This window comes from Symphalangus syndactylus, chromosome 8, assembly GCF_028878055.3.
Source record: "Symphalangus syndactylus isolate Jambi chromosome 8, NHGRI_mSymSyn1-v2.1_pri, whole genome shotgun sequence".
NCBI classification, from domain to species: Eukaryota; Metazoa; Chordata; class Mammalia; order Primates; family Hylobatidae; genus Symphalangus; species Symphalangus syndactylus.
Window position 1 is genome coordinate 65,422,741 of NC_072430.2, and position 14,597 is coordinate 65,437,337.

The 14,597-nt window shown below is 39.0% G+C and overlaps 1 protein-coding gene across 9 annotated transcripts in view; it reads right to left on the minus strand.

Moving 5' to 3' along the window:
- Positions 1-14,597, minus strand: part of GNG2 (G protein subunit gamma 2) — a 156,511-nt gene that overhangs the window by 5,295 nt on the left and 136,619 nt on the right. For all 9 annotated transcript variants that reach the window (XM_055289374.2, XM_055289373.2, XM_055289371.2 and 6 more), the window contains one exon: positions 14,366-14,481. In XM_055289374.2, the coding sequence (XP_055145349.1) occupies positions 14,366-14,452 (87 nt within the window). In that variant the 5' untranslated portion in view covers positions 14,453-14,481. The remainder of the gene's footprint in view (positions 1-14,365; positions 14,482-14,597) is intronic.

Sequence of the window (14,597 nt, forward strand, 5' to 3'; positions counted from 1 at the left end):
GAGTGAGACGTGTGCCTGTGCTGTTGCAAACCCCTAAGAATGAAGGGTAGGGCACCTTCTGTTACTACCACAACATCTAGCCAACCCTAATTGACACAAAGAGGTACAGGTATTGGTTTGTGTATTTGTTTCCTCTGGCTGTCTTGAACAAGTCATCACAAACTGGGTAACTTAAAACAACAGAAATTTATTCTGTTAGAGACTAGCAGTTTGAAATCAAGGCATCAGCATGGTTGGTCCCTTCTGGAGGCTCTGAGCGAGAATCTGTTCCATGCTTCTCTCCTAGTGTCTGGTGGTTGCTGGCAATCTTTGGTATCCCTTGGCTTATAGACATATCACTCCAATCTCTGTCTCTATTTTCACATGGAATTCTCTCCTGAGTGTCTGTGTCTTTATGTGGCATTCTCCTCTCTGTGTGTCCAAATTTCCCATCTCACCAGTTAGAGTTACCCTAATCCAGTATGATTCCTCTTAATTTGATTACATCTACAAATACCCTATTTCCAAGTAAGGTCACATTCTAAGATTCCAGGTGGGCATAAATTTTAGGGGACACTAGTCAACCCAATACATGATATGTATGTAAAAATCAGTCTCACTTTTTAATAGACATTACAGTACTTATAAAAATATTTTTATTGTATACTTATTTTGTTCCAGACATTGAGTTAAATTTCCTCTTTTGATCTTCACAGTAATCCTGAGGTAAGAATTATTATCCTCTTTTTATAGATGAAAAATTGAGGCTCAGCAGATTATATAAGTTGTTCAATATCATACAGCAAAGCGCACACAGCAGAAAAAGAACTTGAACTCAAATGTGTTGCCATTAAGCCACAGCCATCTGCATATAAACTACTCAAATGTGGGCTTTGTTCCAAAGGTTAAAATTGAAATTCTTTATGAAATGCTTTTATGACAAAATGAAAGGAAACAGCCTGTTTCTGTCTTAGCTCCCCTACATGAAAACAAAGGACAGACTTTCAGACTGAAGTGAGATCACTTTTTTTCTTCGTTCTTTCTTCTTGCTTGAGCAATAGTCATTGTTACACCAAACAGGAGCTTAGCTGTTAGGCAGCAGAGACTGTAAATCAGTGACATCTAAAACTCATTTGTTACGAAGAGAAGCAGCACCGTTCATCCCTACTCATTTGCAGCACTCACATACAACTATGTAGCATGAATATTCACAATCTTTTTATGATACAGGAAGTACTATACTAGGAAAATTTAATAACAGAGTTGCTCATATCTTTTGAACATTTGATTCTGAATGGTTTCCTTCTTAAAATACATTATGTGTTTTATCTTGTTTCCTCAACAAGATTGCAATCTCCTGTGGGCAATGCTCCAACAGTGTCAGAATCCCAGCAGTAATTAGAATAATTGCTAATATTTATCAGCCCTTGCTATGTGTCAGAACTGTGCTAACCACTTTACATACGGTATCTTATTTAATCCTTACAACAACATTGTGGGTCACAAGCTATTATCATTCTCATCTTAAATATGTGAAGTGGAGGCTTCATTAAGTGTTTGCCCCAGGTCCCACAGCTCCTGAGCTACTGAGTTGCGAGTCTCAATGTCCCTGACTTAATCTTCATGAACATTCCTCCTTTCTAACCTGTGGCTGTCTTCCTTGTCCTGTGCCTTATAATGAGTCACAGCAATAGTGTGCCTAGCAGATCTTTCTGCTGACAATCCCTGCTAATATTTTGCACACAGCTTCTTTTACATTCCTATGCCTACTTCTTCTATGAAGATTTCCCCAATAACTCCAGAAAATCTCTCGCTTTTCTGTCCTGTTGATTCTTCCTCCAAAGATATCTCAAATTTGGCTCCCTTCCTGTTATATCTATTGCAGCTACCCCAGTTCATACTGCAGTCTTCTCTCTTTGTGATTACTAAAATAACTTTGTAAATAAAAGGCAATTGATTTGGATTACCCCAGGGTTCCACGGATCGAATTCGGGGGGTGGTATATGAACTTCAAATAATACAAAAAATTTACATCTTTATTTTTCACTAACCTCAAATGGAAATTTAGCATTTCCTCTCATTATAAATATAGGCCGGGCACGGTGGCTCACGCCTGTAATCCCAGCACTTTGGGAGGCCGAGGCGGGCGGATCACGAGGTCAGTAGATCGCGACCATCCTGGCTAACACGGTGAAACCCTGTCTCTACTAAAAATACAAAAAATTAGCTGGGCGAGGTGGCGGGCGCCTGTAGTCCCAGCTACGCAGGAGGCTGAGGCAGGAGAATGGCGTGAACCCCGGGGGATGGAGCCTGCAGTGAGCCGAGATTGTGCCACTGCACTCCAGCCTGGGTGAAACAGCGAGACTCTGTCTCAAAAAAAAAAAAAAAAAAAAAAAAAAAAAATATATATATATATATATATATATATATAGACAACACACTGCAGTAGCCCTAGCAGTACATGTGACTTGGCCACTGATAGATACCAGATACTTTCAATCACATTATATTCATTGCAGACACCTCAACATTGCATTTATGTTCATCCACCTTACGATTGTAGACCTATTAGATCTTACATAATCAGTTAACAAAGGATTACCTATGTATAACTACATCACATATATTTTTAAAAATTGATATTTTAAATATTTTAAAGAATATTATTTAAAACATTTTATAAAAATATTCTAATGACCCTGATGTCAATATAATTAGTTTCTTTTGTAATTTAAAAACATGATTCTAAGAAGGAGACCATAGGCTTGAGCAGACAGACAAATGAGTCAAGAGCACAAAAATGTTTAATTATCTCAGTTTTAAATGACTTCCTGTGTTCATAATTATGCAGAAGTAGTATTCTCTATACTGTAGCTAGAAAGATATTTTAAAAATACAAGTGGATTCCTATCATTCCCCTATTTAAAGCCTTCAATAACTTCTCATTGTAATTTGTAGAAAACCAAAACTTTGTAAAACAGCCTGTGGGTATTGCATGTTTTGGGCCTTCCCCTCTCTCCAATTTCATGCTGTAGCATTCTTCCCTCTCAAATATCTCCTTTACTTTTTGAAAGCTCCAAGTTCTTTTTTGCCTCAGAGTGTCACATATTCAGTATCCTAGAACATTGTTCTCTTCATCTCCTCAATGGGTTGGCTTATCATCTTCCTTCAGAAGTCAGCAGAAATACCACCTCCTTGCAGAACCTTCACTGATCGCCTCATCCACAGTGACTTTCCTGGTTATTTTCTCTCAGACTACTTTCTCACATTCTTCTCTTTCACAGAAATTATAAATTGCTATCACAATTTATAATTACGGACATCGTTTGTTTATTTGCCATTTAATATTTGCCTTTCCCTTTAGGCTCGGGGCTCCCCGAAGGCAGGAACCACACCTGTGTTATTTACCACTGTATAATCAGTGCCTGACACATATTCAGCACTCATAGTTATTGCTGAAGGAGTTCTCAAACATAATCTTTGACAGATATTTCATGCAACGAATATTTACTGAGCATCTAACATGCCAGGTGTGGTCTGGATACTTGCAATAATCAGGGAACAAAATATACAAAGATGCATGTCCCTGTAGAGTTTATACAGCATTCTATACTTCCAATTTTGGCTATGATGGAGTAATAAGGGCCAACTAAACTCTCCTGCCTCAAATTAAAAACTGGGCAGAATATATGATGAAATAATTTTTAACTGTTAGACAATAGGTGGCACAGAGGAGTGATCCCTGAGAGAAGGGAGATAAGATAAATTCTACAGTTGCCCCAGCTTACTGCCTGCCACCGCACAGGGAGGGAGTACCCAGACAGAGTTCAGCAATCTCCCTGAGTTGAGGAGAGAATAGCAGAGAAGAAAGAATTACACTGGGGGAGAGAAAGCTCTTAAGGCCTCTGGAGGATTCATCTTGAGTCTTTAGCTGAATACTGATTGGCACATGCATAGGAGAAAACCACTTAAGGCTATGCAAAGAATATCAGGAAGGAGCAAGTAAAACAATCCTGGAGATCACATAGGGCCAGAGTAGAAAGGCTTCCCAGCACACAAGACATTGAGTAGAGTCCTAACAAGGTTATTACTTCATTAGTGGTGCCATATAGCCCCAGGTTAAATGTTGTGGACCCACCTATCAAAGTTGAAAAGTTGAAAAGTAAGTCTTGAATAGATCAAAATGTTTCCAAGTAACTTAGCTGTTATTTTAACAATTGTTAAATACTTTAACAAAAGTAACAATAGTTATTTTTAAACAATTGTTATTTTAACAATTGTTAACATTGTCCACATGATAAAGAAGGTAGAATAAATCAACACATGATAAAAAGACATAAGGAAGATATAAAAAGGCACAAATCAAATATGTAGACATGAAAAAATACAATGAGATGAAAAATACAATGAATAGAATTAGCAGTAGATTTATAGACATGAATATTATTAAAATAACAATTGTTAATATTGTCCACATGATCAAGAAGGTAGAATAAATCAACACATGATAAAAAGACATATGGAAGATATAAAAAGGCACAAATCAAATATGTAGAGATGAAAAAATACAATGAGGTGAAAAATACAATGAATAGAATTAGCAGTAGATTAGCCACTGTAGAAGAAAGATTAGTGAACTTGAAGATAGCAATAGAAACTATCCAAAATGAAGTGCAGAGAGAAAATAGACTGAAAAAAAAAATGAACAAAACACACTGAGATAGGAGACAACTTCAAATGGCTTAATACACATATAATTGGAGTCCACGAAGAAGAAGAGAGATATGGGGAGTGAAAGATAAAGAAAAAATATTTGAAGATATAATGGCTGAAAAATTTCCAAATTTAATGAAAACTACAAATCCACAGGTTCAAGTAACTCAAGAAACCCCAAATGAAGAAACATAAATCAAACTACACCAATGCACAGCATAATCAAATTGCTTATATAGTATTTCAGTGGGAGAATGGTGAGACTAGGCAATGAAACATAGTGGTTATATAGAGAATGTTGGAAGGTAGTAAGTTCATGAGAAAATAAAAAAGTAGATCAGGGTAAAGGGGATTGAGAGAGTGTGTTGGTGGCGGTAGGGAGGGGTCTGGGGAACAGGTTGCAATAGTTAAGCTTAATTAATAAAATAATCAATCTTTTGGTAGAAACTTACAAAATGAAAGTTACAGTAACATAAATGGTGACCCACTGACTTACATTCTAAAGAAGCACTCAGAATGCTGTGTTGTGAACAGTACTCTATGGGAGTCAAGGGTAGAAGCAGAGACCACCCTGGAGGCTACTGCTTTATCAAAGTGAAGGGCAACAGGGATTCAGAATAGAGTAGTAGCAGCAGAGGTGGTACAAAGTAGTCTAATTCTGGATAAATAGCATTTGAATGTAGAATCACCAGGATTTTCTAATAGATTAGATGCACAGTATGAATAAAAAAGGAAAATTAAGAATAACTCTAAGTTTTTGGACCAAGCAAATGAAAAATGAACTTGCTGTCAGTGGAGCTGGGTAGGGCTATGACAAGAGACTTTTGGGGGTGAAGATCAAGAATGCAGTTTTAGACAGATTGAAATTGAAATGTTTATTAGTGAGATGTATGATGCTGGACTTTGAGATAAATAATTGGGCTAGAGCTATAAATTTGGTAATCGAGGTCCTAGAGATGGTACATTAAGCCTTGGGAACTAACAAGATCACCAAGAAAGTAGAGCTGAGTAACGAATGAACCCTAGGACCCTTGAATGTAATAAGTTGGAGAGCCTAAGACAAACCAGAGGAGAATTATAAGGGGTAGCCTGTGAAAGTAGGCATTACTAAGAGACAAATAAAGAGTTTCAAGGCACAATGAGTCATCAGTCATGTCAAATGCTGCCAAGACATCAAATAAGATGAAAACTAGTAACTATTAAACTTAGCAGTCTGGAGTCATTGGTGATCTTGATGAGAGAAGCTTCAGTGGAATGGTGGGTGTGAAAGCCTCATTGGAATGGGTTTAAGAATAAATGGGCCTTCTGCTCCTTCTTCTTCCTGGACAATTCAATCTTAAAACGATTAGGTAGGACCAAGCAAGTTAGGCTTTTACATTAGCTCAGGGACTCATGATGGGATATCAGAGCTGAAGGAGGATAAGGAGAACATCTATGCAGGGTCCAGCCTGGTAAGAAGTATAGGAACCTGAATGAATGTGCAAGGCATCCATGTGGGGAGAGGAGGCCATGGAGTGGAAGCTTGGTTCCCTACAAGACAGTGACCAAACAAGGATAAGGGGAGCCAGGTGTCTCACTGCAGGTGAGGGGAGTTACAAATACGGAAAGTACAAAACTGGAATGAACCCTGCAGTGTAGGGTAGGAATTGGTGGTATCGGTGAGAACTTATGGTTACATATACACATACATACAGATATAGAAAGAAATATAAATGGGGGGGTACAGGAGAGAGAGAGAGAGAGACTAATTGTATGACTGTATTTTCTAGCTCTATCCACTGGGAGGTCCTGGCGACAGCAACACTTCAGCAGTGAGCACATTTGGCATCTAGATCTTGGTTTCTAAATACCATTCTCAAAGGAACCAGGAACCAGGAACCAGTGCTCTTTGGAAAAAAGGATGATTCCAGGACTGGGGCAGCGAAAACAAGGGGAGCCTAGAACATCTTTCTGTGCCAAAAACTGAGAAAGTGCTCGAAGAATGAGGGCAGCAAGCCAAAAGGACACAATAACCACTTTCAGTCTGTGCCAACAGAAACATCAAAATACATGATGACAGTAGCAGACTGTAAACCACTGAATAAAAGAGGAAATTCCTCCCCAAATTCCAAATACTTTTTAACTTCAAAAAGAAAACAAATAGGTTTGTGTGGAGAAATCTGGAAAACACATTAGTCAGGTAGTGAAACTTAACATTACCAGTCAGTAACAATTTGAGATAATGTCCCACCAATATAACACAAGGAAATAAATACTCCATTAGTTCTATGATATTAATGCCAAAGTTCTGTTACCTGAATTTAATTATCTGACAAACCCAAACTGAGTGACATTCTAAAAAATAAATGGCCTATAATCTCCAAAAGTGTCAAGGTCATGAAGGTCACGGAAGTCTAAAGAACTGTGCCAGACAGGACAACTAAATGCAACAAATGATTCTGAACTTGGTCCTCTCGCTAAAAGGGACATTACCTGGATGACTTGCATACTTAAATGGGATCTCAGGATTAGAAGGTAGTAATGGGTCAGTGTTAATTTCCTGATTCTGAAGATTGTATTATGAGTATATAGAAGAATGTCCATACTTGTAGAAAATACACATTACAGTATTCAGAGGTGACAGGACATCTTTTGACAACTTATTCTCAACTGGTTCAGGAGAAAACAAAATTCTTTGCACCATACATGCAACTCTTCTGTAACTTTGAGATTATTTCCAGAATAAAAATGACTTTGCAAAAGAAAAGGAAAAGAGAAATTAGAGATGGTGGATATAGATATTTTTTTCAAAGTCATACTGCGAAAAATGTAAACAATTGAGGCAGTTGCTAGAAGGGGAAGTTGAGGGATCAAGAAAACAATCAAATTTTAAGATGGAGAAATAACACCATGTTTGTATGATAATGGAAATGATGTAGAGAATCAAAAACTGATGATGCAGGATAGACAGAAGGTGGAAGAATAAACTGCTGGAGGAGGTTTTTTGGTTAGAGAGATGGGATCTACTGCACAAGTGAAGGACTTCACTTTTGATCACAGCAAGGATCTCCCCAGATCAGCAATTGCTGAAATCCTGCTATCCAGCATCCTCACCAAACCAGACTGGGACTGAGAACCAGGAAGTAAGGAGTTGTGGGGGTGGCGGGGTGGGGCAGGTGGTACTCTAGACAGCTTCAATGAAGGCTACCGGACTGTGATTCTAGGCTCCAAAAAAATAGGAGAATTACTCTAGGAAGATTGCTTGACAATGCCAAGACGAAGCAGTTGTCAGTAAGGATAAAAACCAGATCCCCAAATTTAAACAGAAGGTAGAGATATAATCCATCTTCATTACATCTGAAATTGAGACACATCTTAAAATTGATGTTGCAAAATGCTTGCAAGCCATCAGGCAAAAAAATAAGCACAGACAGGCTGTCATTGCCTATAGACACGGGAAATTGCCTGTGCATTAAGGGTATCAGTCATAAAATCATGGCTTTAGTTGGGTTGCCTGCATTAATGGAGCCATCTAAGGTTGACTTAACTTTAATTTGTTTTTTAAAAGGATTTCAAAGATTATACTGGATGGAGGCTTGAGATGGGAAGTGTATCTAGAAAAACAATCCAACTGTTTCCTCCTAATCTATACTCACACCACTCTACATACTTCTTTTCTGATACCAGATGTGTAGGTTTTCCCACACCAAGCAATTCTCTGGCCCACCTGCATGTCCTACAATTTAATTCAATTCTGATACTATCCATGTGGAGATAGAAACAGATCCCACAGGTTAAGAGCTTAGTCTCACAAGACTGCCCCTGCCCCATTTCAAATGCCTCACAACTTCTGTCCAACTTGGCTACAAATCAGAGGTTCCCATGACTACCTCTTCAGGTTGGATAATTTGCTAGAGTAGCTCACAGAACCCAACAAAACAGTTTACTTGCTATTTCCAACTTATTGCAAAGGATATTTTAAAGGGTATAAATGAAGAGTTGGAGAAAGAGATATTTAGGGTGAGGTTGGAATTGGCCTAGAAGGAGGATTGTATTCCATTTTTCCTAATAAAATTGAACACAAGCATTTTAGGGAAGGGATACTCTCAGCTCAAATGCTGGAAAAATACTTAAAATGTCCTAAACCTAGAATATATGTCCTCTCTCTATTTCCAAGCATGGTGTCTAACTGGACCATTTCTCACTACAGGGTTCCATGAAGTTCAATTTCAATCTATTATCATAATCATCATAAAGATGACTTAATCATTAGAAATGTCAATATTTGGCTCACTAATTTATACATATTTGTCCTCATTGTGAAAGTCAGTCTGTTCTTTTTATATGTTAAAGTGTTTTAAACAGAACGCACACTATAAATGCTAGATACTTATGATCATACAATGATATGAAACAATTTATCTTTCTTTAAAATGACTAATTCCATCCTTTTAAAAAATATTTAATTTGAATCCCCCATTACCACGGTCTTATTTGTCCAGTTACATTCATGCTTGGAATCTCCAAGTCCATAAATGTAACTGGGAATGTCATGGGGAATACAGTAATGTTTTGTTATATGACACTGTTAATATACAAACTTAAAGCTGTCTACTAAAAAAAGCTTTTACAAAATGCTTGTGTACCCCAGTACCATGAAAGATGCAAACAAGTAGACAACATGGTCTTTGAAAAGGACTATGTAGTCTAGGTGGAAACATTTATTTGGTGAAGATGAAACTAATTAGTAAATTGGTTAGTAAATAGAATAGAAAAAGAGATTCATGAACAAGTAGGAACTTGAGCTAACCCCTAAAGGAGGAATAAGATTGGGAGAGGCAAAGAAATAAGGGGGAAGGGTATTCTCAGTGAGAAACCCAGAATAACCAGAGAGGTGACACTTTGCATAGCACACTTTTAGAATGATAAAGGGAATCACTTGGAAAGGTCTGTTGGGAGTATATGGGAGAAATGAGACATTTTTCTGTGGGGTCAATTTATGGAGAAGCCAATTAGTTAAGAAGCAATCATTTTACCCATGCTCCTGGACTTGCATCTTGTATCTTTTGCTCTTAAATTTACATTATTTTTCATAGTATTAATAGCATCTCCTGCCAAAGAGCATCTTTCCAGCTTACAATGATTCCCATTCCCATTCCCATTCCTCTACATGGGCAGGTTAATTCCTAGGGGCTATGTCTGTATAATGGAGTTCAATTTGAATGTCAGCTGATTGAAGCTGGAGACAGCTCATTCTTGCTGGAACAGAGATGGCACTCTAGGACTATGTGCCATGGAGACTGAAAAGGATTGAATCAAGCCATCTCTTTTTTCACAGAGCTGGAACTATGAGTTGTGATCCTGGGAACCATGGGCAGCCATCTTGTGCCTGCTATATGGACCTGGCAGCTAAAAATCCCTTCTTCCCAGGAAAAGGAGGAGGCAGACACAGAGAGAGAAGCAGAGACAGGTGACGGAGCACTCACAGTTCTCAATGGCCTTCCAGTTCTCACTTCCACTGCCTATCTAGCCACATTTCTGCTCTTGGATTGAGACATCCTGTATCTTTTATAATCAGTACCTCTTTCTGCTTAAGCTAGCTTGGTTTAGATTCCTATAATTAGAAACTCAAAGAGTCCTAATACAATGATGAATAAAGAGATTTACCGAAGCCCTGCTGTCCTTTACTTTTGTGCATGTTCCCTCCTCTTGTACTCTAAGGACAAGGTTTCTTTCATTTTGTCTTTGGTCAGTGTTAGTGTGAGTCTATTGCTGTTTCATTCATCCAGGTGTCACAGTCCACAGCCCCTCTCTCCCCCTTCCCCTAACTCTCTTCCCAATTTCCTTTTATTTCTCTTTACCCTCTGTCCTTGAATGAAATCCTAACAAAGAAATACAAAGAGGCTGGGAGTATAATTTATATATGCCTGAGGCTTATGAACAGATAATGGGTTCACTTAGCCCAAATCTCCCAGGGTCTGTGATGTAAAGGGATAGAAAACAAGAAGGCTTAAAAAACAAACATGTTACCCATGTGACTATGTTATTCATAGAGTAGGGCTACTCTATGCAGCATAATTTATTCTGGAGGTCACATGACGGATAAGGCCACCGCCTGCTTAAGGGACCCTCAACAACTTCAATTCCAGCTGTGTCCCCAAATCCTCCTCTTAAGAGTCCTATTCTTTGCCACCTCAGTTGCAGTAGGTTCTGCCAGATGTATATAAAGCCATTTCTATCCTTTATAGCTTGAAGAGGTCACTACTCTCACTGGAAAATCACAAGCCTGGGATCTTCAGGGAGAAGCCCCTTCCTGCTGACAGGATCATGTATGGAAAGTAGGTGGAGAAGCCTGAATGCTCAAAAGCCTTGAAAAGACTTCTAAAGGCAGATAACCAAGCCCTAAGCTAACTAGCTGACAATTGTGTCAACACAGTCAACATTTTATCCAACTGCTCAACTAAAAATAATCTGTCACTTCACCACAGCAAGCCTGCCTGGCTCTGAGGTACAGAACAAATGCTGAAATACAGGATGCTGCTGTATTTCTTTTTTTTTTTTTTTTTGAGATGGAGTCTCGCTCTGTCGCCCAGACTGGAGTGCAGTGGCGCGATCTCGGCTCACTGCAAGCTCCGCCTCCTGGGTTCACGCCATTCTCCTGCCTCAGCCTCTCTGAGTAGCTGGGACTACAGGCGCCCGCCACCACGCCCGGCTAATTTTTTTTTTGTATTTTTAGTAGAGACGGGGTTTCACCGTGGTCTCGATCTCTTGACCTCATGATCCGCCTGCCTCGGCCTCCCAAAGTGCTGGGATTATAAGCGTGAGCCACGGCGCCCGGCCTAGGATGCTGCTGTATTTCTAACAATGTAAGGTCCAATGACATCAAGTGGGATTCAGAGATTTGAATGTGAAGATCACCTAGGAAGGCAACTACTCACACCCAGTTTATCAGGTTCATGCTTTGCTTCTTTTTTAGTATTGATTTATTTGTGTCTCTTCAAAGGGCAATCAGAGTGTGGTGTTGGCTTCTTTCTGATGACATTTGGCGACTATGCTTCTTGGATATCTTGTTTGCATCAATAATGGGCCTTATTCAATTTTTTTGTAGTCTCCAACTAGGTCAGGGATCTTTGAGAGCAAGAATCATGTTTTTGTCTATCTCCATCTCTTTAGAACATAACAAGCCCTTGCAATTTAGAAAGCTCTCAGTAAAGTATTTATTATATAAGTAAATGAATGAACAACTGAACAAACAGCAAAAATCCAACCTTATGATGAGGGTCTAGGAAAACTTTTTAAAGGACCTAATAATTTGATCTGAATCTTTAATGAGTCAATGCAGTTAAGTGTTAAGTAAAGCAGCAAGGTAGAGGGGCAAAGGAGATTGGATGTTCTAGGCATTTGAAATTCCCATCAAAAGAATTAAAAGTGGTTCTGTATGGCATGCAGAAAAGAGAGCAAGAATGAAGCTGAAGAGATGACAGGGGTAACAGGAACTTTGTATACACTGCTAAAGGGCCTGAATTTTATTTTACTGGTGATGGGGAATCATGAGCTGATTTTCAATAAAGAGGAATGTAATTAGATTTTCTTTTAGAACATTATATTTGGAAGGAATATGGAAGGTAATTGATGGCGGGATGGAGATGTGTTGAGACGGAACTGCAGACAGCAAATAGGAGCCCCTTGCAGTCAGTAATTCAGGTGAGGGATGATAAAGTCTAAACTATTTCTGAAAAGCTCTATTTCTATTATCTTTCTTCTGCTGTCAGTTTTCATCAACCATAAGCACATCACATCCTCCTTCAGGAACAGTAACTGGGGATGCTGAATATTAACAGAAAACATCGACCACAGTAAAGCTTCCCAAACTTTTATCATAGTTGGACCACCTCAAAAGTCAAAGTGGTATTTTCCAGAAGGCCCATGGGCAGAACCTCCTCTCCCTCAAAAAGAATTGAATGACCCTTTCTGATTTGACAATCCATGGGCCACCATACTTCTCTCAGCAGGTATTGTGCCCACCTGTCGCTTTGTGCTTTTTCAGCAAGAGAGTGAAAAAGAAGAAGCAAGAAAAGAGAAGAGGAAGACGGCAAAGGAGCAAGGTAAGGTCCCTTTAGTGGTCTCAGTCATGAATAAAGAAGAATAATTAAGGCTGTTGAAAGAAGAGCAGGAGCTGATTAAATCCTGTGGTCCATTACGGGTCATCAAATTTTACAAAGGAGGTTTAGGATAATGGGAAAATGTCCATGGGTATTTGCTCATCTTACTTGTAGAGAAAGAAGAGCTCTCTCTTCACTCTCTAGCACATACCTGATGAGACTTAGCAGAAGTAAACTCCTTCCCATAGGAAAGTGGTTCTCAACCTTGGCTATACATTGGAATGAACTGAAAAATTCTTTTTTAAAAATACTGATGCCTGAATCGTACCCCAGGAGATTCTAATTTAATTGGTTTGGGTGTGGTTCGGTAATTGGTCCTTTTATAGAGCTCTCTGGGTGTTGGGAACGCACAGATGAGCTGAGAACCATCGCTGTAGACCAGGGGTCAGTGAACTTTCTGTGAAGCACCAGAGAGTAAATATTTTAGCTTTGTGGGCCATATGCTCTCTGTTACAACCACTCTACTCTGCTGTTTTAGAGTGAAAGCAGCCATAGACAATATGTAAGTGAGTGTGTTCCAATAAAACTTTATTTATAAACGTAGGCAGTGGGCTGGATTTGGCCCATGAGCTACAGTTTATTGACCTTGTCACACTCCAAAGGACAGCTGGATTGCCCAGGTGCTGAATTAGGTATAGAGAAAATAGCAAAAACATTCTAGTTTTAAAAGGGCATTTGGAAGAAGGTTGTAGTTTTAGCTTAGTACAATGAGATATGTTTCTGAGTTGCATTTCATAGAATTCTTGGGTAAGGCATTTTACTTCTGGGGCAGTAAAGTTTTGATGGTTAACAGAAATTTACTTTGCTACCATGCCATAGCTATCTATTAATAATGACAGCATATTGGCCAAGGTTTTCATCTGAAAACTACCAACAAAGGGTCTGAATTTAAAGTCTTCGTTCCAGATGATTTAGCCCCAACTTAAGGCAAAGCTGTCAGGTTAGGTCTGGGGAGGGAGAGGAAAAAAAGAAACACACAGACTATGAACTTTCCTTAAACCTCTCTGTTGTTTGACTTCTTAGGGAGGCAAGGTGTGACTTTTGTGTTTTGCAGGAAAAAATTTCAATAAAGTATAAAGAAGAAAAAACTTATAACATGCAAGGATAACTAGAAGGGTTAGACACAAAGTATGGACATTTAGCCTTAGAACCTGAACCAGGACAGAAAAAATTAAAAACCAAATAAGAAAAAGGTTTCCATGAGGACAGGGAGGGGAACTAGTGTGCTGATATATTTTATGTGTTCTCTAATTTCTCTCACTGGAATTTAACCATGAACCTGTTTTGCTTTTTTGTTGTGTTGTGTTGTTAGTTTTTAATTCTACATGGGAAAGAGGATTAATTTATTCTATTATTTTATGCTGGAGAAGGGAAAGACACATTAGAAATGAACTTCTGCCTAATCTTTAAGATGCTCTCCTGTCATTACTGGTTTTATCCCTCTCTAGGAAAGAGTGGTCACATGACAGATGACTGCAAATCATGCACCTTAGACTCAGGCTAGATGAAGTGTGGGGTTAGGCCATCCTCACCTTTATCCTGTCGATGTTGGCTTCCATCTTAAGCTGCTCTACCAGCTTCCTGGCTTGTGCTATGCTGGCGGTGTTGTTGCTGGCCATCGGAGGGCTGGATAGATCTTTCAGAAACACTAGAAAAGAAAACAAAAAGAAGATTGTATCAGAGAATTCATGGGCCAGCAAATGTGCAAGTTCATTGCAACTAGGGGATCTCAAAGCAGTGGCTGTAGCCAGGCCTGGCTTCTCC